A 27,510-nucleotide genomic window follows, 5' to 3' on the forward strand; every position below is an offset into this window, starting at 1 on the left:
TGGAGGGTCTGTCTAGGAGCCAGCTGGTGTTGGCTGCGTAGGACATGGAGAAAGCTTCTGGCACCTTCTCACAGAAGCCATCCCTGTAGCCTCTCCGCCCCTCCCCCCCCCCCAGACATTGCCAGGCAAACCCAATGCAATTATGTAAAAGTGCATCTGATATATCTGATACAGTAGATTGCAGAAAAAAATTCCTTTATCATTCCAGTTTACTCTCAGTTTTATGATTAATCATTGTAAATAATAAATATTTTATAATAGCACATTTCCAGATTAAAAATTTTAATTTTAAATTAAAATTTAAATTTTGTAATTTAAAATTAAAACAAGTCTAAGTATTGCATCTTTAAAGTTATGAAGTGAAAAATAATGGGCTGCTGAAACACTGAGTAGATGCTATATTTCTAATTCATAAAAGGCTACACTCTGAATTTCACTTTCAGTAATGACAACATGTTTTTCATAGATGAATGACATTGAAAAGGGAAAGTCAAATACTGCCTAATGACAAGAAAATTGAAGTGGATCTAAAAGAGTGAGATACAGACTTCAGATAGATTTATAAGTGTTTGTTCAAATATTTAATTTGAACGCCTTCCATTAAAGAGTTGGTGAGGGGATCACAAAGCTGTATGACCTACTTGTATTCCAAACTTATTGTTGATAAGATTATTGATTCTTTATTTTATTTTGTGACAGATTCTGTCATTTACCCAAAATACTGCCTATTAGATTTTTTTCTGAGAATGTTTCTTGGTTTGTTGTTGGATATTCATAATGGGAAGCATAGAATATTCATGCATATGTTTTCCTTGGTAGTAAGCAAAAATTTTCAAACTTTCTTGCATTTTTTTCAAGAAAAGTAATTCTGGGCTAATGACTTCTGAAATTTGCTTTAACTTGAGCTTACAAAGTTGCTTTAATGCCTCAATTGACAGATGAGTGGTTCTCTTGCTGGAATTCCAAAGGCCTGAGAAGGACTACTGTGGTGATTTAAACCCTAAATATATATATTGCTTGCTAAGCAGGAGCTGGTAAGCAGATTGGAAGGAGTGCATACATGAAGGTGGAGAGAAATTGCATGAGTTGTATAAGAGTCACAGCAAATAGCTGTGGCCAGAAAGAATACAAATTAGTAGATCTTTCCTGTGGCTCTAGAAGACAACAGGATAGTTTTGACTAGGAAAAAGGAATCTTTTGAGTCTCCTTTTAAGGGTAGATTTTGTTGTAGCACTGGGAGGGATAGGCCTGCATCCTGATTCTTACCAGTAGCTGAAACCTGGTGGATTTCATAGCTTAGCAGCTTCTCCATCCATACAGGATCAGCTCAGACCAGCTGATGCTGGTTTGCAATATGTATTTATGTCTGCAAGCTGTGCTACATTAGGGAGAAAGCTGACAACTGTTACCTATCAGGTGCTCTGAGACTTTTCTGGAACTTTCTGATTCATACAGTCCAATAATGCACATATAAGTTGCATTTCTATCTGTAGAAAATAAATGCCATATAATTTTAACACATCGTGGATTGGTTTGGGCTGGCATGTTGCTAGTTAATGAGTAGTGAAGAGCAAGTGAAAAATATCTTGAGGAAAGCTGATCCCCTAAATACAGTAAATATTCTAAAAAAATAAAATATGAAAATCCGTATTTTGAATGTCACATGTAGGATGTAGTGGTCAGGAATATGTTAAAAGCAATAAAAAATACCAACAATTAAAACATTACCATGTTAATAGAATTTATTTTAAATTATACATTTATATCATACGTGTATGTTTTAAGTAGAAATATCATTTTGGAAAAGAAAAAAACAAATCCACACATTTAATACCTTAAGTGCATTAGCAAGATTATGTGAAAGCCTTGCTAACCTCTGCAGCTGGGTGAAATAATTGGGTTTTAATAGTTTTGAAGTAAGTATAGAATGCTTCTTAGGCTTACAGTTTCTTGAGGCTCTACCTTGGCTTTGAAGGATTAAGAATTGCTTGTCACAGTAAAAGACAAGGGTTTTGTAAAGCTGTGAGTGTGTGGTAGGAATCAGGATAAAAATCACACCCACAATTAGGCATATAAGACTAAGCCAGCAATAGCAGTAGTCATTACTTACATACACTTCTTGAAGTTGTAAAATTAACTGATGATGCAGCTCCTGGAAGTGTTAAGGATGAATGAAGCACTTGTCCTGAATTCACTGGCACTGTATTTTAAACTGGGTGTCAGATGTTCATTTCTTTTTATCTGTTTAAAGTAAACAAATACCCATTCTGTGAGATAGGCAAATATGGAGAGCTTCCAAACCTTTAGCTATAAACAGATTTTTCTTTATCCCTGCCAAGATGTGTTCTTCCACCTCCTGATTTTTTCTGCTGTCTGTAATTACTGCAGTGCTCAAAGCTGTGTGATTAGTACCTTACTATTAGGAGGCAGTGCAAAGTGCAAAGAATGCAAATATTTATCACTTACAAATCACAAGGTTTGCATCCCAACTGCATTATATAGAAAACTAGTCATTTAAGCACTAGTTTCTGCAGCCTTTTCAGTTGCATTTAAAATGTTTTGCATGCTGTCATTCCATGCTATATGATTCCTGGAGCATAATAATGTCTTTATAACTTAAAGGTTTTGTATGTGTGCATGTAGAACTATATTTTTGTGGACTAGTTTGCATGATAGCTGGAAATACTACTGTGTATTGAGCCAGCAATCACATTACTGAGGTTTTTTCTAATTCACACACTGTTCGCTTTGGCTAATGAGGCTGATGCACCTACTAAAAGAAAATTGCAGCAAACTCATTCTGAATGTATAGATCACTTGTGAAAAAAAGAGGCAAAACACTTTTTGAGTTTTCCAGTGCTCAGGGTGGCACAGTGCACAGATTTCAGATTTCATGGGCATTTTGAATTCAAATTAATGCTTTAGAAATACTTAAACAATCACCTATGTGATAACTTTATTGTTGGAATATAGGTTCTATAGGTTTCTTGTTTCAATGTGTTTTAAATGTCCTACAGGAACAAACCTGTGCATTTTCTAGATTCCTTTCAGTGATTCGGAGAGACTTCTTGATGCATACTTTCTCCTAACTAGATCCCCTTTTAGCTCACACACACACACACACACACATACACACTGCCTTGCCCCCAGCCTTTCCATAACCTACTCCTGATTTATCATAGCTCCTTCAGGAGCCAGTCGAGTTAATCTGAAAAATAAATAAACCAAGCAGTACAAACTGCATTACAGGGATGCAAGATTGTGTTCCCACTTTCTTGAGAGACTGCAGCTGAAGCTAAACTTGCCTTTTTGGCAGCTACAGAGGATGGGTTTTGCCAATACTCTGTCTAGTAAGTTGGCTCAGTTGCTTGCCAGGGTGTAGTAGAATTGGCATGGCAGGTAGCTGTGTTACTAGCTGTGCAGTGTGTGAGGTTTCCTTAAAGCAAGTGATCCATTAAATGTAAAATAGAGGGACCCATATTTCACAATAAGTCACATAATAGTATGAGATGATATGGGATTGCTGTTGCCTTTTCTTTGGTGTTTGTTTTTTTTCTCAAATGCTTGAAGAGATTTCTGAAGTTTTGCTGGTGTGTGTGAGCACTTAAATGTAACCTGATCCAATATCAAAACTTTTCAAATATCATTTCAAAGGTGAGAAGAAACATAACTGCATGTGTTTTCTTTCTACAGGGATGAATTATAAAAGCTACATCATCTTGACCCAAACATAGTGTTACAGTGGACTGCTCATCTCCAGTTCTAAAAGCTTTTTGAAAACCAACAGCATTGCAGCTTGTTTTGGACTTCATTATACTGTTGTTATCAGCATGGAAAAGCGTGGTGTTTGTTTTATTTTTTTAGATGCTCAAGGCAAACCTGATAAAGAAATGTTGGAAAGTTTTATGTGGGCACTGTTTTATTTAACATGCCTTTATTTCACTTTCATCTGTTCAAAGTGAATTTCTGCGAAACTGCAGATAAAGACCTACAGCTTGTGAACTCTGATTTTGATGGGGGAACTTGAACACTCACTTCTCTCAGCTCCTGTGTCCCTTGGTAAAACTGCTTCTGTGCACCTTACGACACTGCGTAGGTAATACCAGGTTTTCTGTGTTCCAACGTCTGCTAGATGCTACTAAAAGGAGATGAACTTCCTTTCAAAGCTTTTGACATGGTGTCATAGACTAGCATGTAGTAGATACAATCAGCTGCTTTTTTACCTTAAAACCAGGCATTTGTATATATTAAATTTCGAGACATCAGAGGTAGGTGGCTGCTTTTATCAAGCATTGCTGTTCAAGCTGGACATAACAGACATGGTTTTCCCTTTCCTTTTAAAGTTGATTGATGTAATCTTGAAATTCTGTTGTGGTTTATAGCTCAATGCTGGTGTGATAATCATGGATCTAACTCCATAAATGTGAGGTGAGGTGTGTTCCAATCACTGAACAATTTACGCAATGCTGCTTTGCCAAATAAAGTTAAAAGCAAAAGGGGGATTTTGTGCTTGTGTGGAAGATTAGGATGGGTAGGTAGGTAGTCTGAGATATGAATTGCTAGGTTCTTTATTAAAAACCAAAACCCCCTTTGGTTCTAAAAGAAAGTTGCTTTTGGCAAAGCCATTTGCTGTATTAACATTCTTATTTTTATAACTATGGACACCCAGGAAAAATTCTGACTTTTTAGAAAGTGAATTCTGAATTGCTATAAAAGAAACGCATCATACATGCAGAAAGAATCCTGGGCTCCTAAGTACAGATAGATGGACTTGTTCAGTTTTCATATAGAAGAATAGTTGGAAGGCTATAAACCTTATTTGCTGCCCTAAGTTTTCTGTTTTGGTACTGTACAATGTCAAGAGCAAATTGCGAAGCAGTACAGTAAGGTGGGCTGCTTTGGGAAAGGAGGGAAGTGTGTCTTCAGTCATCTTGCTCAAATTTGAGCAACCAGGAATTAAAGTAAACAGTGTATTATCATTTTTTTTAATGATAGGAAAGATTATAGAATAAAACAACCCACAGTGATCACTGGAGAAAAACCCAGAACACCTTTTTATGGTGGAAGAGCAATAATTTTGTGATAGGATTAATCCCTGGAAGCATAAGGGTTAAAATTCAAAGGCTTCTGCATATGGAAAAGGAACATTTTAAATAACCTGCCTTTTGAGGGCCAGCCCCATTTTGTTCCTCTGTAAAAAACAGTATATGAATTAATTTATTTGGATGTTTGTAAGTTAATGTACCACCTCCTGATCTGACTGCAGCCTGGGAGCACATGCACAAGATTAATCTTATAAAGAAATTAATATAGCGTGTATTCTAGAAAATACAATCCAGAAAAATCCACTTGCGTCTGACAAATTTGTACTAACCCACAACCAACTGTGACTCTAGTTCTTGGTGTTGAAGTGAAATATCTTAACTGATGCATGCTAACGTTCAACCTTTTGGTCGCTGTATCTTTCAGTTTGAGTTCAGCTTTATTTACATCTTTTCACTAATTTAATCAGTTAAATGAAAGATATGAGCTCAACTGTATCCAAATTCCTGTCTCTGGACACTGTAATAAGCTAGCCTGACTTGGAAGTGGTGTTAAAGCTGAGACCCAATGACAACTTCCTGGGGAAGAAGCACTCCAGGAGGTGTAAGGCTTCAGGGACCAAGGCTGCTGGGAATAGTGTACCCATGCCACTGAAGGGGTTGATGATAGTCAAGGTACTCAGACAGAAAGGAGTATCCAGGAGTAGCATTTAAAAGTCAAAAATGGAAACTCCTCCATGATGGAGCAATGGTTCTGAAGTAAAAACTCGGAGACAAGGACAAGTTGAAATGCAGAAGACTTGAAGAGCTTGAATAAATGCTGTGTGAACTGTCTGAGTTGCTACTTTGCCAAATAAAACAAATTGAGAGGAAGCTGTATCTAGGTGTCTGTCTGATTTTGTGGTTGGTTTTGTTGTTTTTTAACCATCAACAGGATTTCACATATCCAAAAGAAAACATGTATAAATATACTGGTTTGCTAACTGACCAGAACTGTGTGTCCATTTCCAGTCACTTAATGTATTGCAGCAGTTACAAAGCCTGTTAATACTACCTGGAATGTAAGTGGGTTTTTGGTGGCTGTTTGGAATTTCTCTTAGGTCACATCTCTGTGTTTTGGTGAACAGGCTCTGTCCACAGTTCTGTCTGCCATCCATAGCTGAATTCAGCTACCTCAGAGAGTGAGTTGCCACTTGAAAGCATTAAAGTTTTATCTCTTTCTAAGAGGTGCAGTCATGTTTCACTGGGCTGTTACTATCACCTCTAAGCCAGAACATCTTGGGAGAATGGATTGGCTGAACTCTGAGTTGCTTATCTGGTTGTTTCTGGGATCCAGACAGTAGAAGACTTGGAATGCCAATACCTGTATCTTGAAAACTTGCCAAGAGTTGTGGGTTCTCCACAGAGGAGTTTGCTGTGACTGTATGGGTGCTTTCTGTTTATGTAGCAGGAATGATCTATGCACTTTTTCCATTCAGACTGGTCAGCTGGCTTGAGGCCACAGAGCCTGTAATGTGAACTTTTTCTGGAGGGAAACCAGCACACAGTGCTGATGAAGCCACCTGGATGATTCCTGAAATGTTTCATAGTCATCGAGTTTGAAATGGGCCATAAAGCCTGGAGCCAGGGGGCTCTGCCTGGTAGGCTCTGGAGCTTCCAGCTGGCAGCAGTTCTCTCCACATGGGCAGTGTTTTTGTGACAGGGCAACAAGCTCCAGGATTTTTGAGTGTGGAGGGACTGTGGAATTAACACATCAGCACAAAGAAGTAAAGTAGAATACTCAGAGGGAAATTCTGAGTTAGTACTCTCCTTTCTGCCAGGAAGGGTGTTAAACCATTCTTACAGTAGCAGTGTTTTCTTCCTTCTACTCATGCCATAGGTTGTGCTGCTTTTGATTTAAATGCAGTTCACAGAAGGAGGACATGAGACAATTCCTTCTGAACCTTGACATGGTACAAAGGATGAGTAATGCAAACCACGCTCATGATTTGTAACTTTAATTCTATTGAGCTGATTTTAAACACATTAGGATGCAGTTGAAAAGATGGATAGTTACCTTTATGGAGCCTTGATCCCTCTCCCAAGCAATGTTTAACAGGTATTCTGCTGAAGTGAATGAGGAGTGATCCTGGTTCAGAAAAAAGGCAGATGGTGAGGTCACACAAGTACATTGTGCAGAACCAAACAAAAAAATTCAGAGGGAAAGTGTTGCCTCAAAGATGGCACAGGGGATGCAGGAGATTATGAGCTCTGAAATTGGTCTTTTTATCATTTCAAGATGTTCACACTTCATAGATTGTGAAGGGTAAATTAGAATTTAAGTACTGTGGTATACAATTGATGGCTTCAAGCATGGGGTTTAAGTTGGTTTTGTGGGTTCATACATCTTGCCTTTGTTGGGTCTATTTGAGTTTTGTCCATCTGCTTTTAACTGTGAAAGGGTGTGAACTGCAGACCAGTTGTGGTAAGCGCACAGACACTCTTAAGGTATCATAACCCCACTTTGCCTTTACTGTAAATAACACTTGTGTGCTCAGACCCCCCCACCCCAGCTGTCAAAGTTTGGAGTTCCATGTCTCAGCCAGGTCTGAGGAAATAAGATTGGACTAAAACTTGTGCTGGCAGAGGTGATGTGAACTTCCCTCTACCTGGCCTATTTACCTCCTACACTTCATCCTTGACATACAGGGCTGCTTTCTGTTCCAGGTAGTAGCTTTTTACACAGCACAAATTCATGATGCAGCTGATGCAGTCTGAACTTCCCTTTGAAAGGCTGTCACTATTCTCTCATGCTCTTGGCAGGGTGTTAGTGAGATGCTCAGCAGGATGTGCTCGGAAACTAAAATTGTATTTCTTTAAATTATGAATTAAGTGAACATAGCTATCACTGAAATATGTATGGAGGAGATCCAGCTGCCCATTGAGAATTGCCTGAAAGCTTCGGGAAGGAGAAATGAAAATAACTGACTTTGTGTCTCATCATACCAAACTTAGAAGCTGAGACAATCCTGTGCCTTTTTTAGCAATAACAGACTATTTTCATGGAGACTGTTGAGAACTCACTTTGATTCTCTAAAGTTTCTTTGTAGCCCAGCCATTTTCTTCAAATGCTTCTGAGCAACTGACCTGGTAGATACTCTTGAAAAGATTCCCTAATGTTTCTGAGAAGCTGAAGTCCTTTTTTTCAGCCATGTTTGGGCTTATGTTTGCATTTTATGTGTTTGTACTATAAACAGGCCATGTTTCTTGTTTATTATGTTCTGCCAAATTATTTTTCAGCTATAATGGAGAAGCAGCATCTGAGATAAATCAGTAACTTTTACTGCAGGTGTCTTATGGGCAAGGAGGACTCTCTGGAAGGCCTCTGGTTAGGAAAATGGGCTGCCTGCTTTCAAGTCCTTTACAGTCCTGCACCCATCCAAGTTCCCTGCTCGCTCTATCTCTGTGTTGTCCAGTCATTTGGTTTGATTGTAAAAATCTTAAATGTATCTCTTTAATGCATTAGGATTAATTTAATGCATTAGGTGTTTTTAAGAACTATGTTAAAATGTCTTGCTCTGCCCTCTTAAGAACAGGATTATACATTTCTGTTGGCCAAGGAAATGGCGACTCTCAGTCGTTCACTGAACCTTTCTGCTTGTCTGGTTTCTGCCGGCTTGCTCAAAATGTACTTTTCATTGATTTATGAGTGGCTTGTAACTGTCAGCCAGGAGTCTTATAACTGCAAAAATTAAAATTTTAGCAGGTGTATTTAAAAACTTGTTTCTGAAGTGAGCTGATCCAGTTGCCCTAGATTTCTCTCTGTGTTTCAGGGCTCCAGTGCAGAGTGCAGCTCACTTTTTCAGTTGTTTGAAGTAACTATTATTTGAAAAATATAGAGTTACTTTTACACATTTTTTCCCCTTTAAATATTTATTGTTTACAGCAAATCTCCATGTGACTCAGCTCAGACCAATTGTGTCATGGCTCTTTTTCATATTAAATCACTCTGTGTTTATTGCCTGTCTGGTCTTTATGCCCATCAGTGCTCTCTGAATCTTCTCTAGCTTTTTTTCCCTTTGCTCTTACTCTTTCAGCTTTTGCCATTAGAAACTGAAAAATCCCTATTCCTGATGCACATGAAAACAGCCAGGCAGACCTCAGTGATGCATGACTGTGGATTCTGTTAGGGCTTACTAGAAAGGCTCTCCCTTTGTTTTGGGGTGGCGTGTTTGTGTTGCTATTGGTTCGTGCCTCTGACTGGCTCTGTGCAGTTTGGGATTCAAACTCTTACGCTTTATCTAGGATTTGAAAAGCAAATGGAGCATCACACTGACCTATTTGAGCCTTTTTGTTTTGCAAATGTGCTCTTGGAACTGCCTCTGCTATTATCCTACAGTGCTATGGAATGATTACAGCGAGATGTTCAGGCTGGGATCCCCTGCAAGAGTGGGCAGCAAGTAGCCCACATTATGGAAAAAAACCCCCTTAATTCTAAATATGCATCAAACCTAGGTAAATATTGTATTGTTTGCTACTATGAAGTAATTTGTACCCTTAAGCTGTCTGAAGGGCAAAACAGTTTTAAAAAACAATGCAAGTGAAATAAGAATCTTGATCAACATTAAAATACAGTGACAAATTTTAATGACTTGTTCCTAATACACAGATGGGCAACATCCACAGGGCTATGCAGTCAGGGTAGCCAATATTCTCTGCTTACCTAAGATGCTGGTAAGAATAGGTGGACTGAGCATATTCACAGATATGTGGATAGACAAACATTTCAATGTTTAGGACAGGAAAAACAGATCTGACAGACTTCAAATAGTGACAACTTTCACATAGAGTGTCTCACTTTGCTACAGGATAAACATCCGTAGGATAAACATCCGTAGGTCCCTTTCAACTCAAAATGAACTCTGTGATCTGTGACTCTGTAGAACTCCCAGCTCTGGGGTCTACATGAGAAGCCATGAATGCAGTTTTAGCAAGGCAGCCATGAAGATGGGCTAGAAGCACTTCCTGCTCTGAGTACGACTTTTACATCAAAGGGAGAGCCCCAACTTTGGGAGTGGCTGAGAAGGGGCTACTGAAGTGTCAGCAGGAGGCAGTGGCTGGGAGCTGCCTGGGGAGAAGAGGAAAAGCATCCTGATCTTGTTGACAGTATTTTCTGCTACTCACAGATGTACTAAGCAGTTCAGTATGACTTATTTAAAATCAAATAGCATGAAAACTATTAAATGCAAACACATGGTATTGAGACCAGTGTGTGTGTTAATTGCAGGAGCTGCCAAGCCAATCTGTTACTTTGCTAACTTTGCCTTGCTCTCCATCCAGCTGGCAATGCCCCCAGGCTCTCTGGTAAGGTGAAAACTATTTTATTTCACTCCAGCCATGGAGTTTGCTGTCACCTGGGAAGTAACAGGCCTCAAGCTGGTGGCCTGCAGGGCAGCAACTGTCACCATCTCCCTCCCAGAAAGAAGAGTATCTGGGAAGAATGTGGCGACTCTAAAGCAGCACCACCCAGACTCCTGTACCGTGCTTGCTGTCTGCTGCTCTCTGCTTGGAGGCATTCATTCCCAGCTGTCCTGTGCCAAATCCTGAAGGTTTATTCCACTAGCAGCAACACAGAAACAAGACCTGCTGTTGGGTAAAGTGACTGGAAAGCTGAGCAGCCTCTTGCACCATGGCTGTACTGCCTGGCTTGTGCTTTGTGCCAGATTTTCCTGTTGTCCTGCCCGGCAGAACAAAACCAAACTTTTTGTTCTGCTGCTGGCTGTGTGCCAGGGTAATGGGTTTTGGTGGTAGGAGCATAGTGGGCACAGAGAGAAAAGGGCACTTTTCTTGCTTCTTTGGTAAAGTGCTGAAGACATTTAAGTATTTAATTTAAACTCAATGCAAATTTCAATGATGCAAAATAAGACCCCAACCAAATGGGCAGTGAGTCTTCCCTAGAAGGTTGTTTAAAATGTGGTCCTTTGGGTCTTGCACTATCTGCCTTGTCTGCTGGGGGCTGGGATGGAAGAGAAGCTGTACTCCCAAACTGGAAATGGGCAGCATCAGCAGATGGTCTCCTGGACCCACTGTAACACCAAAGTACAAACAACCAGACTTTGCTTCATGAGGCACGAGCAAGGAGCACTGGCAACCAGATTCCCTGAGTGATTGGCACAGCCAGCTCTATGACTGCTGTCCTGCTCAGCTCAAGCACTGCTCCAGAGAGGTCACACAGTAGATGCCCTCTCCTTCTCTGTCTACCTGAAACAAGTATCTCAACAACTCCCCCCACCATACACATTCCAGCTTATAAGGTTGTTTCACAGAAAGGAGAAATGTAATTCTGTCTGCTCTCACGATGCAGTCTTGTAGCACAAAATTTAGCTGGCAATGGAAACGAAAGACAATGCAATAAATATAAGAATAGAATCGGTTTATTAGAGCTAATTTACATAAAGAAATCAAGAACAAATTACTTGAAGAACTATTTGTATACCATGGCAATATTCTTGCTGACCCAAAGTTACTGAAGTACAAAAGACGACATACAAAACAATGCATGCCTCATTTGACTCTGGTTTTATTGAGACCCATGAGGAATGTGACATCCTTGGACAGCCAAACAAGACAGACAGCACAGTGTGTGTGTATATATATATGTATATATAACATGTACTGTACACATTTTACTGGTAACACATCTGCAGTTCACTCACACATATCAATTACTTGCTCTAACTCTATGAGAATTTTTCTGGGGTGAGGGCAGATCACCGAAGCTTTCAAGCTTTGCAGGGAGCTATGGGATAACCAGCAGGAATCCTACACTCCGGCATCTCGGATAAAAACTGCTGTGTGCTGCATTCTCATGCTGCAGGAGGGTGGTGGGCTGGATGTGGGAAAGGCTGAACAAGCCCTGAGCTCCGGGGAGAGACATGGCTCTGAGATTGTACATGGAATCAGAGACAGGTCTGGGTTGGAAAGGACTTTAAAGATCATTTAGCTCCAGCCCCCGTGCAGCCTGGGCTTGAACACTGCCAGCAATGGTGCATCCACAGCTTCTTTAGGCAGCAGTACACAACTGCTGCTGAGAACTGGGAAGTTCAAACTCATCTGCTGAGAAGCTGCATTTTTTCATTTCAGCATTTAATAAGCATAGCTGTCTGGTAGCAGCACAGAGGTTTAAACTGAGTGAAAATAAGAGGCTTTCTTCCTGAAATCCCAATTTTCTTTGCAAAAGGAGGTGCTTTTAATTAACAAAGCAAGACACATTCTTTAATGAAAATACTCCCAGTGCATCAGGTGGAAAGCACACGACTGGTCTCTGCTGGACTGAGAAGAGCAAGGTGGCACAGGCTGCCCCCCACACCTTGGCCAGCACAGCTGGGCTGTGGAACCTTGGCTGCTCCAGTGCCTGGGCCCTGGGGTGCACTCAGCCCTGCCTAAGACCCCAGCTGCTGTGGGGAGAGCAAGGACACCCCACATCCAGTTTGGAGTCTCCCCACCTTGTAGTGTCTTCTGCACTGGAGCTACTCTCTGAACCTGAATGTTTCCTATTTTCTGAGCAAGGACATCTACCCACTTTTTATATTACCAATGAAGGGGAAGAGTATGTTCTTCATCTCACAGGCTTCTTCTACACTTGAAAATAAACTAAGAATTTTGGTCCTTTTATAGAGGCAGAGATTCATGGACGCAAAAGAAAGGGGAGAAAACAACTGACCCAAATCCAGTTTTTAGAGATACATCCCATTGATGAGGTAATCGGACTCTTCAGATGTAATGGGTCGAGCTTTTTTGAGCTTCTGCTTCACTAAGCGCAGTCTGCAAGCAACCATAAGCAGCAGCAAAGCAGTGATTGCCAAGCCTAAGGCTAAGGGTAACACAGCACCTACAATGAGGTTAAGAGAAATGATTACATTTTATTTAATGCAGTGAGACACTGGTAGAGAAAACCTGATTTTTTTTTTTTTTTTAAATACAGTTAGTCTATCACTTAGATGTTAGTAATTAGAACAACTCATACTACAAAACTAAACCATGCAATCATGTTAGGGACAGTTCAGAATATGTAAGTAACATTATTCAATTCTTGGCCACTTTATCTGTATCTATAGCACCTGACTGAAAAACTGATGTAATTCAAAATTAATTCACATGGTTGGTCTTACCTGTTTCTGGGACTGGGTGACCACCTCCAAGCTGATCTCTCTTTGGCATCATTATGCCATCCCCATTTTTTTCATCTGTTCTTTTCCCTGAGGAACTGTTATCTGCACAAAATCAAGCATGATAAATGAATACTGCAGTTCAGTGACTCAGGAAGTCTTATCCACAGGATACTAGTATTAAATAATGCAAAGTGCTTAAACTTAGGGAAAAAGAAACAAACAAAAGAACAGTTTAAGAACTTCTGACTTTGACTGGCTGACCTGAACTTTTGAAATAATGTGAAACTAAAGCTAAAATTTAAATTCAACTTTGCATCCCAAATCACAGTGCATCTCAACCAAAAGCAAGGAAACTTTGTGCTGTGATGCATTTTGCTGGCAGCCTTCAGAACTGTGACAGAGCTAGCAGAAACACACTATGCTACAAGATCTGTAGAATATGAATGTGAAATGCTGTAATTGGAATGACATATAGTGGTGGGTGCTAAGGAAGTGTTTAAGTTAATTAGCTTGGAACGTGCACTGTGTGTAAGTCCCACTCACTACCACCAGCTCTGAAGAGCTGCAGAAGGTGTCCCTGGCAGAGGCAGCAGCAAATGCACACAACTGCTAATTAAAGCTTAAATTGTTTCATTGGTCCTGTCATGGAAGTCCATGCTAATGTCCCCACCCCAAGGCAGAGCGCAGCCTCCCAGGCTGCAGCTTTATTGCCCTGTCATTTTGGCTGGGGCTGCATAAACACTAACTTCACTCACAGGGAATGCTGCAGAAACGAGCCATGGCCCTCTCCTCATTGGGCTCCTAACATTGTCCTGGCATGTAAAGCAGGCTTGGAAAACTCCTAAGAGTAAATGCAAATCCAGCAGCTGTTTTCTGTTTTTGTTCTTTCTGAATTAAACTAAATGAGTATTTGTCTTTATTTTGGAAATACCCAAAAGACACCAGCTCTTTTTAAGAGCTACTCCAGCCTGCATCTAAATGCCTGTTTTAGAAATTTGTTTCCCTGCCATTTAAATAAAGGGAATATTTAAGTCAACTGCTTGAAAAGGAATTTGGCAAATATGGAGAGAAGTTTAGTGGGAAATTTTTGGAAGGGTAGAAGAATAGAATCATTTCAACAAATTAATTTGGTTATAATAAAGCTTGAGGCTGTTCTTACATGACTGGAGAGACTATCAGAGTAAATGCTGTTCAATATCTTATCTGTTATCTCTACAACACAAAGAGCAATTTCCCCAAAGAAGTGCAGGAGCCTGGCATAAAGCATTTTACATGGGTTTAATTTGGTTTTCACTTTCTCTTGATTTTCTGGTCTATTCTGAGGAAATTGCCTTTTACAGCCCTTTCCAATTACCCTAAATTACAGATCTAGGTTACGGCTACTGCTGTAGCTGCCTCTGCAGTAAAAACATGACTAAGGTTTGGGCACTCAGTCAAATGCTGTAATCCCAGCCCCGAACAGCACTGCACGGGCAGCCTGGGAGAGGCAGAGACCCTGTGCCAGGGGAATGCAAAGCTGTTATGGTGATTTATACACTTGGGTTGGCTGTGCTGGAGACTGCAATTCTTCAGGCTGCTCATGAATTCAACCCATCTGCATGACCCTGTTTGCTACTGGCCGCTGCTGCTTAGAAACCAGCTCACTGCTCACTCCAGAGTTCTGTGCTGCTACTGAGTGTTTCCTATATTCATCTGCAAGTTCAGGACTGCCAGAATATGCAGCTGGGCTTAAGAACTTCCCTGAAGAAGGACACTGGGGCTATTTGGAGGCAGCCATGCAGAAATGCTGCGCTGGCCTTTGCAGGAGATGCAGTCTGGGTAATTTTACTACCATGGAGACATGTCTGCAGAGAGAGAAAGGACTCTTTTATTAACATCAAATGCTTCTTCCTCCACCCACTCCTGACTCTGAAAGAAAATGTTTGGCCCTTCAGCTTGGGCAAAAGTAGACCATGAGTCTGCTGCAGAAGAGTCAGTGCCCTGAGGGGCAGAAGCATCTGAGGAGGCAGAAGTCAGACTCCATGTTCCCCTTGGACTTGCCCCTGCTGTAGAGGAATCCCATTGAAAAGGTGGGAGTGCAGAACAAGATTTACCCGTTGCAAACAATCAATGATTTTTGGGTTTGGTTGTGGTTTTTTTCTCTTTACTGTGAATAGATCCCCTGTTAGGTCAGACAGAAGTTTTAAACAGTCCTTAACTTGGACTTGCATATTTTCAGACTTCAGTGTAGGTCCTTAAAAAGTTTGTATCAAGTCAGTGCTAAACATGAAGTGCCACTGTAAGGAAAGTTAAAGGAAATTTGGAACAGATAAACTTTTAAAGAAAATGGATTCTGGAAGAAAGTTCCCCTAGTATCACCCTCACAGGTAAAAAGCTCATGTATCTGCTGCCAAGAAGTATCTCACAGTCCAAAACTTGACAACTTAGTCCAGCTCCTTTGGAGAAAAGAAGAAAAGATATATATATATGGTCGTACTTGACAAGGAAGTTCCTTTATTAGACATCTTTATTGAATTCTCAGACATGAAAGCTGTTTATGGAGAGGTAAGTAGGAGAAGGGACAGCCTCTGGGGTACTGGTACTTTAACCATCACAAATAAAAAACCAAATGTATAAAAGAAAACAAAGGAACTTCCCTGTCCTACAGTGTCTTGGGAAAAACTTCTTTTTAAAAATCAACTGAAAGCCTCTGTACCAAGCATCAAGTCTAGTAGTCAGCTGGAATGTGCCACATGCTGTCTCCAGCAGGTAAAACCTTCTTTGCCTGGCAGTCACTGGATTTAAGAGCATCACATTTTCTTTCCTGGATTGTATTTCCATGATGATCTGAAACTGTCAGCTGAGAATTAAGAAAAACATGGCCCTGAATGGAGCACTTGGGAGTGAAAAGCCAGAACCTGTGCTGCCACTGTAAAACCATATCCCCTAATATGTATCTTAAGTAGACCGCTTTTCACCATAGTGACATTAAAACCACTAAAGCTTATTTTCAAAATTTATGCAAAATATTATATAAGAAGCTTGGATGTTTGCTCCAGGCCAACAAGAACATGATTGCCTTGGTCCAACAAAGACCTTTAAAGTGATTTAGAAGCAGAGGTTCTACCTTGGCACCAGCAGCAAGAGACAATCCCTCCCAGAACAGGATTTCTGCCAGTGGAATTGCTGAATTTTTGAGGCAGCTGGTATGATTTCTGCTCAGTGTTGCTTACCTCTACTCAAAAATGCATCTAGCATTATTGCCCTCCTGGACACATTTCCAGATGAGCTTCATGGAGCTGCTCCAGCCCTTCTGTCCCTCTTATTTCTGTATAACATAATTGTTAGATTTGGTCTGTAACCTGCCTGAGATGGCAGTGGTGGAGGGAAGTCTGATTCATGGATCTGAGTGGATTTTAAGGAATAGGTTAGATGCCTATCTCTTCAACTCCATAAAGTCTGTGGTGCTTCCCAGAGGGGCAGGACTTGAGCCTCCCTGCACCTCTGTGAATCATTAATGCACAGCATGGGACTCTATGAAAGTCTGCAGAAGAAGACAGCAGCTCAGAGCAACTTTTGGAAGAGCAGTTTTTGGCAGCTGCCCTTTGGACCCATGTACCTAGCATGTACCTAGCACCTCTTCATCCCATCCCATGCACCCTAACTGGAACTAAACCTAACTGGATGTTAAAACTCACTGAGCTGTTTGCTGCCTTTTTTTTGTTTAGAAGTATTGGGCTCCTGCATCAGTAAAGACTGGATCCTTCTATTCCACAGGGAAATTATTAAGCATCTAAAATTAAATTTTGACTGAGCCCTGTCAAAAGAAAAATATTAAACCCACAAGATTTAAAACAGCTTGAAATCTTGCCTGTTGAAAATCAGATTACAACAAATACTGTTAGTACTCTAATCACTGAAGCCCCATCACACTTCTATAGTTTTCTGAGAATCTTTTTCATTGCTTATGTACTGCTGTGCAAAAGGCTATCTTTAGAGAAAAACTGGTGCAAGTAAGTTACTGTGCAATGGGTAAACACAGAAAATGATTGCAAAAATGCTTCTTAATAATACTTCCAGTTATAACCCTTGATTATCAGTTGCTGAAGGTGGTGACCTCAGTTCTTGTTTTATGCCTGGATTTACAAGCCAAATGATTTTTGAGACTTACTTAGCAGCTGACTTCCCACTGGAGCCTGCAAAGCCCTTTGGAAGTTTGATGTTTAGTTTGGGTGGCCCCATATCAGGTGTCACTCAAGACTATGTGAGTAAGAAGGGTTTGAAGCAGACTTCAGAATTCTAGTCAGCAGTGAGGAGTCATCTAGAGGTCATCTATACTGCCAGAAAGGGGGAGAACATTTGGGACAGGATTTTGCTGTCAGTCCCCACAGATTCACTGAGGCCATCAAATGCTTGAGAACACTGTTTTCACTCCCTTTACAGAGTGTTCACAGTGTGTTCCCTTTGCAGAGTTTTCATTCCTTCTGCACTCCACAGATGAAGTACAAGCACCTAGAAGGAACATCCAGGTGCCAATCAGGGCAGTGCCCTTTTCCAAAGTCGACAGCAGAGGGCACTGAGCACTGCTCTGCTGTAACTGTAAAATAAAACTGGTTATAAACAGCTGTGTCTTGGGGCACACAAATCAGTCTAAGCCATGAATACATAAAAGTGGGGGGGTTGTACTGATTTTAGCCTCTGTGCATACAGTTTTGCTTTCATATAATTGCCATTTCAGATCATTTTAATTCATCAGCATGAACCTTAAAAGATATATCAGTTTCATTGCAGCTTCTGGAGCTTTACCAAGGCCAGGCTCTGCCTGTCACATCACCCAGTTACTCACTACAGGCTTACAGCCACTGTGCACAACAGTACTGGGGACCTGTACACAGATAATACTTAGCACCAGGAAAAAAGCAATTACTCTCACCCAAGTTGAACAGTACTTTATTATGTTCTCCTGAAGTACTCCCCTACGGATTTAAGGAGCCTTAATACATCAGCCTACACTGCTGAACCTGTGGTAGAATTTTTATTTAGTTCACTGCACATTTTGTTCCTTAGACTGTATTATTTCCCTAGTATTCCTACATCTGAACTTGCTTTTTGCACCTAGTGAAAAACAGACTTGACAATAATAAATCAAAACCTACTTAGAACTTCATTATTACAGGTTTCTTTAGTATTTATTAACATTTGTTGCCTCTTAGCCAGGCACGAAAAAACAATTAAATTAAATTTAAGGTGCAAGACACTTCCTTTCATTAAGGAGAAGGATTTATTGAAATTGATTCAATTCTTACCTGGCACAAATCCACTGATTTGTTTCTTTGGTCCCTGAGAAAGCGATTGGTTAGACATGTCTGCATCCACTGAGAGAAGTGGCTGATTTCTGGCAGTGGCTTTCAGGGTATTCTCTGCAGAGTTTTCCTCTGTGTTTTCAGTCAGTCCTACAGTCTTTTGCTGGGCAGTACCAGGCGCTGCATGTGTCACCGTCTTCCGACCTGAGCTGACTGTTAACAGAAACAAAAATTTTTGTACAATGTTGAAGGGAATGGAAGTGTTCTTAAGGAGGACTGTCCAAGATGGGCCTTGAGGCAGAGTAAACAACTTCCTCAGATTCACACATACGATGAAATGTGAGTCACAGATACCTAACATTTGCTCACAAGAGTGCAATCATGACCCTTATAGTGAAATCCAGCAACTAAAATATATTCAAAGAGTGGGTGGCCATTGTGCCCATTCACCTTCTGATGGTTTTTGTTCATTTAGCTCAGCATGGGCTCCCATGCTGAGGGATGACTAACACAAATTAACAGCATGATGGTGAATCAACTGGTTCTCTTGTGTGTCCACAGTGTTTCAGATTCTTGCAAGGTGTCTAACAACACTGCGAAGGGTACCTCTGAGACCATGGTTCTTGTTTCCTGAATCATCATGAAAATGCAAAACTGATCTTTTAACTACTGAACACAAAACCCATCACTTAGAGACCCTTGACAGTTTTAATACACTTTGAAGAAAACTTCTGAGCACCTGAGTATGCAGATATTAAACCTTCCCATGTGCTAATTCCAGTGAAAGACTGGGAGCAAACTGTTTGCTCACAGGGAGAGAGGCCACAGAAGTGGCATTGTCCTCCTTTGGTCATTGAGGCTGTGGTTGCTTCCACAGTCTACTGTGCCACTGTGGCCTGGCACACTTACGGTTCTGGCAGAAAGTCTCGTCTGATCCATCAGGACACTGTCTCACACCGTCACACGCAAATGTGATGTCAATGCAGCAGCCATCATCACAGATAAACTGGTAGCGAGAGCAAACCCCAACACAGGCTGTTGAGAAACAATTCACAAATTACCAAAAGAGAAATCCAAGTAGTAAATACTGAGTAAATGACTAAAATCTGCAGCACAGAGGAAAAAGCAAACCATGCTATGTCTAGAAGCACCATGGACAAGGCAGAAAGTCCTGACTCAGCTGTATGACATTATATCGACACAGAAGCAAATATAGGCAACAGCTGTTCCTGGCACCTTCATCACTAGCCTGCCAATCTCTTTATTACAGGAATACTCAACCTGGAGGTGTTGCACCTTTCACCTTGTGCAGCACCCTTACAGTGCTTTGAATTCTGCTGGCCTAAGCTGAAAGGAGATTTTCCTAGGCTTAAAATATGCAGAACAGTCCTGAAAATAAATAAAAGAAATCTCTGTGGCTGTAACTGCATCCCTCCAACATGTAATTCCTACTCTACATCCACTCAACACCAATATGTTGTTTTACATGCACACATTTGGACTATATGGGATCTTTCATTGCATATTTTCTGAACTCTAATTAAAATACTTAAAGAATGCACATCATTTATTGACATCAGCAATCCACTGATTTCAATACAGGACAGACTAGAACAGGACTAGGTCATGTTCTCACAAATTACTCTCACCAGAAAGAAGTGACAGCTGCCTGCTTTAAGATTTAGATTCCCCTGGAAATTGAGAGTATCCCTGGATGTTCCATTTTGCATACTCAAAGAGTTTCTGAAACCCATTCTGATTATGTAACGATCGAGTGTTTACATCTGTGCTTTTGTCTTTCCAACAGCCATGCAGTTCATCACTTTGTAAAGTACTATCAAATTCAGTGTTTGATTAGTGTCATAAGAGCAAATTATTTTGCATAAGGGAGTCATAACCTTTTGTTGTTATCCTGCTGTGTACCAAACACTGCACCACACTAAGGGAATGATGCCAGGAATTAAGACAACTGTTTAAAACCCCTAAAATCTGAAAACACTTCTCCTGAACTTCAGCACTAGTAATAGCACTGATCTTGTGTGTATTAAGACATCAGGAACTAGTTTAGCTAAAGCAGTAGCACTTGAATTGCTAATGTAGCTGGGGAATTAGAAAAATAAAAAAGACAGCAAATCCCCTATATGCTCCATATAAAAGATACCCCAGATATCCACAGCAGCAAATAAACAAACCAGCAGACCTCTGGCTGCTTTAGCTGAATTAAACATTAATGAACATAACTGTATCATCTGTTACTGGAACACAGGCATTATAAAGCAGATTTTTTGTAATAACAGCTTATTGCCACAGGGACTACCCTCCCACATAGAGATACTGTGCTGCTGCAGAGGAAGATTTTCACTGTTTCTGCTGAACTTGGTGATAATGCTATTTAACTTCTACTTTGTGCCAGAGCAGCAAATCTGCACTAGCAACTTGTTAATTACAATGTAATTAGAAGTTATTACACTTAAGAGCAGAACTGACAGCCACTGAAATCTAACTTACTTTCTACCTTTTATGTTTCTGAAGCTCAGAGTTTAAAAACGGGTCAGTTCCAGTTTCAGCTTTCCCAGTAGCATAAGGCTTCAATAACAACCATTAGACAGAAAAACTTAAATGCATTAAAACAAAAAAACATGCCAACTTTCACACTACAGATGAAAGTCAGTATTATTATTAGTCTGCCTCAAACATACTATTAAGTAATTTTAACTGAGCCTTCCCTATAGCACAAGCCTTGTCATGTTGCCCACACCATCTGACTGTTACAATGCATCTGATACCTGTGTCAATATTTCACTCTTCCAACACTGTATGCTTATTAGCAATACAAGGACAAATACTTAGTGCCTGAAAGTAATATTGTTCTAACAGGAAAGTGATGCTTGCTCCTTTTCTCACTATGAAAGAGCAATTCAAAGCTGAAATGCAATGAACAAGGGCAAAACAAAACACTGGAAATGGAGAATAACATTTTTACCTTTATCAAGACCCTTGCTCTGCTCTGAATACCATACCCTGGGTGTCCAGTCATTTTCTCACCTGCTGCAGAATGAACCATGGGCAGGATGGTCACAGAGACGTTGTCAGAGCTCCGCTGACCTGCAGTGTCTGTCACTGTTAGCTGGAAAATGTACCCGCCTTCCTGAATGTGGGACAGTTTCAGTGTTCCTGGCTGTGGTACCTGAGGAAAGGCACACAGTAAAAAAAAAAAATATTGATACAATATGGATCCATCCATGGTCTTCCAGGGATAAGGAGCTCATCATGCAGATTAAACACTGCCTGCAGTCGAGTCAGCTCTATTCAAGCATGTATTTCAGCATGGAACATTTGATATTTGATCTCTTTTTTTTTTTTTTTTTCCTTGGCATCCATTTGTAAAAAAACCCACAACATTCAGGTAGTGTGTTTTCAGTTAGCTGGAGCTGTGGATCTCAGCACACAAATAGAGAACAAATGGCCACATACACTTAATTTTTGAGTAATTAGAAATGTAATTTCAGAGAATAGGCAGTAAAATATTGGCCTTTTGCTCTTTATCAGGTTAGACTGTAAACAATATAACATGCATCCACAGAAATAAATTTTCATGCCTGAAAGAGAACAAGATTTTTTGATTAATATGGTGCTAAGAGTCCTAGACATTCCATTATTGAAGAGTGTAATGATAAACACATTTTTTCTCTCAGTGAGAAAATTTCCTAACTGAAACTTCTTTTTTTTTTTGCTATTTACATGAATGGACTCAGTTATCTGATCAGACTGTTGAGTACCTCCTGATGGAGCGTATGACCCCTTAGAATTTAATTCTTTACTGTGCTAAAGAAATTATGATGCTCTAAAAAACACCTGCTGTTGTTCACTATGACTGCTGGAAGAGCAGATGTGGTATTTAAAACTCATGAGCCATGCAGCCCAAGTTTCTTCCCAGTGCAGAGAAATGCCAATGACTTCTGAATATGCCACCACTCCTCTCAGTGACCTCTGTGCTTTCCTTTTGATCTTCATGCTGCCCTGAAGAATGCTGTATCTGCTTACACAGAAACTTTGGCTCTAAATAGATAATCAGCATTTTAAAAAAACCCCAACCCATCACTGTCCCTAGGAGTCCAGGAGCTGTGCAGAGTGGGAGCAGCAATCAGAGAAACAAATTATCTAAAAAAGCAATAATCAGTCACAATAAAAAAAAAAAAAGGCTTCCTTCTACAATAAGATAAGATCTCTTTATAGCAGTCTTTCCCCCTCCCCTGCCTTCTATTTATTCTTTGCTACATAAGAGCAATGCAACAGCTGCCTTTTATCTTATTTAAACACACTCCCCTTCTCCCTCGTAGCTATGGATTCATACATTATTCTCAAAGAATAAATGACACGAATCCAGTAACTTCAGGGCAGTAACCAAAGTACTAAAGACATCAGCTGAATAATGCATGAAAAAAAATCACAGTTATTAATTCAACTCTAAAATTTAAACTATCAAGGCTAATCACCAGGGTACATATCTGTAAGAGAAATCCCTGCTCATTTGAACACAATGCAAAAGTATTTATTTAAGCATAAATGTGTGTCAAATTCATTTTCTGTTAATGAATACAAAGAAGCCACCAAGGTTAATGTGAATTTTACAAGTTTGAATGGATATAAGACTTTTCCCTCTTTCATAAAGTGACTTTGAGTACTATTAAAAATGTAAACGTTAAATGTTTTTATTAAATTCTAATTTTTGTCTTACTCTATGTTACTAAATCACAGATTAATTTTAAAAGTATTTAATTGCTCTTTAAAGAAAATAAGGCTGGAAGGGGTCAGATTAACAAGTCTTTGATAATAAAGTATTCCTTTTATATAGATGATATCTCACAACTATTCTTAAAGCTTCATTTTGGTTCACACTCTCCAACATCTACACATTCTTCCTACTCTAGATGGAGCTCCCAGTGTGCCCTGGATGTCGTGGGCTGTGAATAGACTATGAGTAGAGTCTGTGGACTTGAGACATTTTTTCTTTCTTTTTCTGCTGATCCTAGAGCATTCACAAACAAGACTAAAATGAAGAATCTCTCTTTTCATTTGAAATTTTAATTTGAAACCAAAGTGCAGCTGAAAATAAATATCTCATAAGGTCTTCATCATGTTTCTTTGTACCTTCTCCATAAGGGCTGACAAGAGACTGTTGATGAAAATCCCTTATTATTTTTAGTAACTGAATTTCTGAGGAGTCTCTAACTGGGATGACAGAAGCTGAAAACCAAGTGCAGTGAGTACAAAAAAAGCAGAGCTAAAATACAGTGGAGTATTATCCTTTGCTGCTGGCTGTCCCATGCCATCCAGGATAGAGATTAACTGTGTAAGCCACTAGAAATAATCACTGGAACTACCCAGGGACACAGTGTAGCCTCCTTCACTGGAGGTCTTCAAGATGGGATTGGACAGATAAGGTAATCTCATTGAGGCTCCTTGTTCCACATATGTTTGGACCAGGTGATCTTTTGAGGTCCCTTCCAACCAGGGCTGCTCTACACTTCTGTGAAATAAATGTTTGAGTTGTACAGGCATCCTAATTTTGGTGCCTGGTAGACAGATTTGAATGCATTTGATATTTAAATACATTTAAAGCTTGAACACAACAATCTGGAAGTAAGTGGCCACAAGGGGGACTGCACGTGTACCTGCATTTCAACAGATGAGTCACCCTGCAGCAGTGTCCACTCATAGTGCACAATTCCATGGTCATCGGCACTTTCTCGGCCATCCAAGAGCACCCAGTCCACAGGTGACTGCAGCACAATGTCTTGGCCTGCCTTACACTGTGGAGGCTCATCATAGTCTTCTTCTTCAAGAAAAAAAGAGAAAATCAGTTATTTGTGAGGGGAGGCTGAGTGATTATTTATATAAAACACTTTTTATTCTTGGTCAAGGTATTGTTTCACCTCTGTGCAACTTCTTGAAAGAGGAACATGTTCATTAGCGCACATTTTGTTAAGCAAAGTTGTTTCTGCTTCAATTTTAGTTAAGTATCCTTAAGTTCTGTCTTCAGGAATAAACATGGCATAGAAAATCCCTCTTGTTGGATGTTTCAGCAATACAACAAACAGGATTATTATTATTATAACAAAATATCAGAGCAAAATAACTCAATCTTAATTTTATCTCTCCTGTTCTATGTCACATCTGACAGATGTTTGAATAATTCTCCTTTGTGGCTTTGCTTCAGCTCCAGTGTAATTGCATTAAGAAATTATAATCCTCTGTTTCCAATACCACCATCACCCACAAGGCAGTCTTTCAAATAAAACCAACAGGACACAGAGCAATTTGCAGACTAGGAACTGAAACTGCCTTGCATTTCCAGTTCTGATAGTCAGAAAAGCTGCCAAAAAGGCAAAGCATTTAAGCACTCCAGAATTAAAGAACTCAAGGAGTTCAAGAAATTCAAGATTTCTAATAGATAGAGCATAATTTGTACAATATATTAATTATATTGTGCCATAATTGCACTCTAAATTAGTTCCAGGTTTTAATAGAATGAAGGCAGTTGAAAATGAAGCCTAATTCTGTGTGACTTTGATGTAAAATCTCATCTTAAGCCTTCTATCATGCATGTGCATACAGGCTTATGAAATACAATTACCCCAAAGCTGCTACATAAATAATACTATGGAACTAATACTCCTCCTGTCGAAAATACCAAAATCACACCTTGGGTTTTTCTGGTACCTTAAGCTTGCCTCATCTCTACTGCCGTAAGATCTTTCCTTATAGCTAATTTACCTGCCCATACACTTTGCAAAATATATTTAGGCATGATAATGCCTCTACAAATCCAGCCCCTGCTCTCTTGTATTTCCAGGGCATTCCCATTGACATTCTCATGAAACACGCAGGGCTGAATGGAGCTCAAGCCTGAGGTCTCCCCTCCCAAGACAGCAGAAACAGCAGGCACACCTGGGCACTGTTTTCATCCACACCAACACCAGGTCATCTTCCTGTTGCATGCAGTGACTAATTTACTTCAGATGAGATCTATTGCTGAGTAAGATGCAGATGACATTTAGGAAAGAGCTGTCCACAGAGATAATGAAATTAAGTCAAAATTAGTTAAGAGGAGACTGTTTAACAACAGGAGGTGGGCAAAGGCAAATAAATTCTTCAAATCAGGTGCTAGGAAACAGACTCCAAATTTAGAAATCCAGATTTGTTTTCGTCTACAGCTGCTTGCTCTGGATTATATTGTTCTTAAATATGCTTCAGAGTGGAACAAACTGATGCTTTTGATGTGGCCTAGTTTCCAGAGGTGCTTGTGGAGAATGTCCATTCTGCATCTGGATTACTGGAGAGGTATCCTTGTCTTCTTCAGTCTAGCTCTCGAGTTCTTAAGCACGAAAAATCTTGATTTGAGTGAGTAAGAAGCTGGTTTAGGCAATGACGTTTGGGCAGCACCTCCAAGAAGGGCATGTGCTTGCTCTCAGGCCATGCACCAGGTTATGGCACAGCTGGGGCCAGCACTTCATGCTTTCCAAGGTGCCCAAAATGCACAGTCCCTGGGGAGCTGGGACATCTCTGGCTCCCCAGGGAGCGTGGGGCCAGTGAACATGCACATCCCACTGCCTGGCTCCAGCCACCGGCTGGCTGGCACAGTGCCCCGCCAAGGGCTCTGCACAGGCAGAGGTGTTGAGGAATGGTTTCCCCAGGCCCGAACAGCCCCAAAGGCCTCACAGAATCAGTCAGGTCAGAAGGGACCGCAGTGGATCATCTGCTCCGACCTCCCTGCTCAAGCAGCGTCGCCCATGGCAGGATTGTGTCCAGATGGATCTCGAGTGTCTCCAGCGAGGGAGACTCCACAACCTCTCCTTCCTCTCGTTCAGCTGGAACTTCCTGTACACCACTTTGCCTCTTGTCCTATTGCTGGGCACCACCAAGAAGAGCCTGGAAGCATCCTCTTGGCACCCCCCTCCCCTTCGGGTATTTACACACCTTGGCCGGCCCGCCTCTCCGGGCCCAGGGAACGCCCGAAAGGCACGGCGCAGCCCGGCTCTCCTCGCCCCATCCTCCCACCGGTGACACCCCGCGACCCGGGAGGGGACCCGGGAGGGGTTCCCGGCGCCGGGGCAGCCGCACGGACGCGCCCGCTCCCCGCTCCCCGCCGGCGGCGGCTCCCGGCCCTGCCGCCCCCGCGGGGCCCGAGCGCCGCCATCTCCCGGGGCCCTTGCCGCCGCGCAAGCCGCTTACCGGTGGTGCGGCGGCTGTAGGAGCTGTAGCCGCGGTGCGGGGCGAAGCGGCAGACGGCGCGGCCGCGGTGCGTGCAGTTGAAGAGGTAGCAGCCCGGCTCGGCCGCCGTGCCCCGCGGGCGGGCGGGCTCCTGCACCACGGCCAGCGTGCAGCGCGGCTCGGCGCAGCAGGCGTCCAGGCACTGCCGCCAGCCCGACACGGCGCCGGGCGCCCGCAGGAAGGTGGCGCCGGCCGCGATGGAGTCCTTGGTGCGGATGATGGAGTCGGGCCTGGCGGAGAAGCCGCCGCTCCCGCCGCACCGCTCCCCGCCGCCCCCTCCGCCGCCCGCCGTCGCCGGCGGTCCCGGCTCCTCCTGCTGCAGCTGCCGGCGGAACTCCTCCAGCAGAGTCTCCACGCCCGAGATCTGCGAGCGCAGGTCGGCCAGCGGCGCCGCGCAGCGCCCGCCCGGCAGCAGGGCCCGCCCGCCCAGCGCCGCCAGCAGCAGCAGCACCAGCGCCGCCATGGCCCCGGGCGGCGGCGGCGGCGGGAGCGGCTCCCCCGGGGCAGCGCAGCGAGCGCGGCGCGGGGAGGCGCCGGCCCCGCCCGGCTGCACCAGGCCCAGCGCCGCGCTCAGCACCCGCCGCCCGAACAGCTCCGGCGGCCCCGCCCCGGGACCGCCCCCAGGGACATTCCCCCGGGAGCCGCGGGGACGCGGGAGCGCGAGGGGCTCAGACTGAAAGAGGGGAATTTACCAGGTGTATTAGGAAGAAATTCTTTACTGGGAGGGCGATGAGGCACTGAAACAGGTTGCTCAGGGGAGCT

At 41.9% G+C, this 27,510-nt stretch overlaps 2 protein-coding genes across 5 annotated transcripts in view; one reads left to right on the forward strand and one right to left on the reverse strand.

Moving 5' to 3' along the window:
- PCMT1 (protein-L-isoaspartate (D-aspartate) O-methyltransferase) overlaps window positions 1–5,921 on the forward strand; it is a 35,340-nt gene extending 29,419 nt beyond the window's left edge. For both annotated transcript variants that reach the window (XM_056486452.1, XM_056486453.1), the window contains one exon: window positions 3,694–5,921. In XM_056486452.1, coding sequence (XP_056342427.1) covers window positions 3,694–3,706 — 13 coding nt within the window. In that variant the 3' untranslated portion in view covers window positions 3,707–5,921. The remainder of the gene's footprint in view (window positions 1–3,693) is intronic.
- On the reverse strand, window positions 1,843–27,266 carry LRP11 (LDL receptor related protein 11). Of its 3 annotated transcripts, XM_056486451.1 has the most exons (8): window positions 26,710–27,266; window positions 24,150–24,313; window positions 21,520–21,661; window positions 19,384–19,509; window positions 18,478–18,687; window positions 13,193–13,294; window positions 7,099–7,170; window positions 1,843–2,241 (listed from the first exon to the last, which is right to left on the reverse strand). In XM_056486451.1, the coding sequence occupies exons 1-8, from the start codon at window positions 27,209–27,211 to the stop codon at window positions 2,228–2,230; spliced, it is 1,332 nt and encodes a 443-aa protein (XP_056342426.1). In that variant the 5' UTR covers window positions 27,212–27,266; the 3' UTR covers window positions 1,843–2,227. The 3 variants fall into 3 exon arrangements, with proteins under 3 accessions (XP_056342426.1, XP_056342425.1, XP_056342424.1); XM_056486450.1 differs by lacking the exons at window positions 1,843–2,241; window positions 7,099–7,170 and adding an exon at window positions 11,434–12,912 and having other exon boundaries at window positions 24,150–24,310; window positions 26,710–27,261; XM_056486449.1 differs by lacking the exons at window positions 1,843–2,241; window positions 7,099–7,170 and adding an exon at window positions 11,434–12,912 and having other exon boundaries at window positions 26,710–27,261.
- Window positions 27,267–27,510: the final 244 nt, after the last annotated feature.

This window comes from Oenanthe melanoleuca, chromosome 3 (assembly GCF_029582105.1).
Source record: "Oenanthe melanoleuca isolate GR-GAL-2019-014 chromosome 3, OMel1.0, whole genome shotgun sequence".
In the NCBI taxonomy this organism is placed as follows: domain Eukaryota; kingdom Metazoa; phylum Chordata; class Aves; order Passeriformes; family Muscicapidae; genus Oenanthe; species Oenanthe melanoleuca.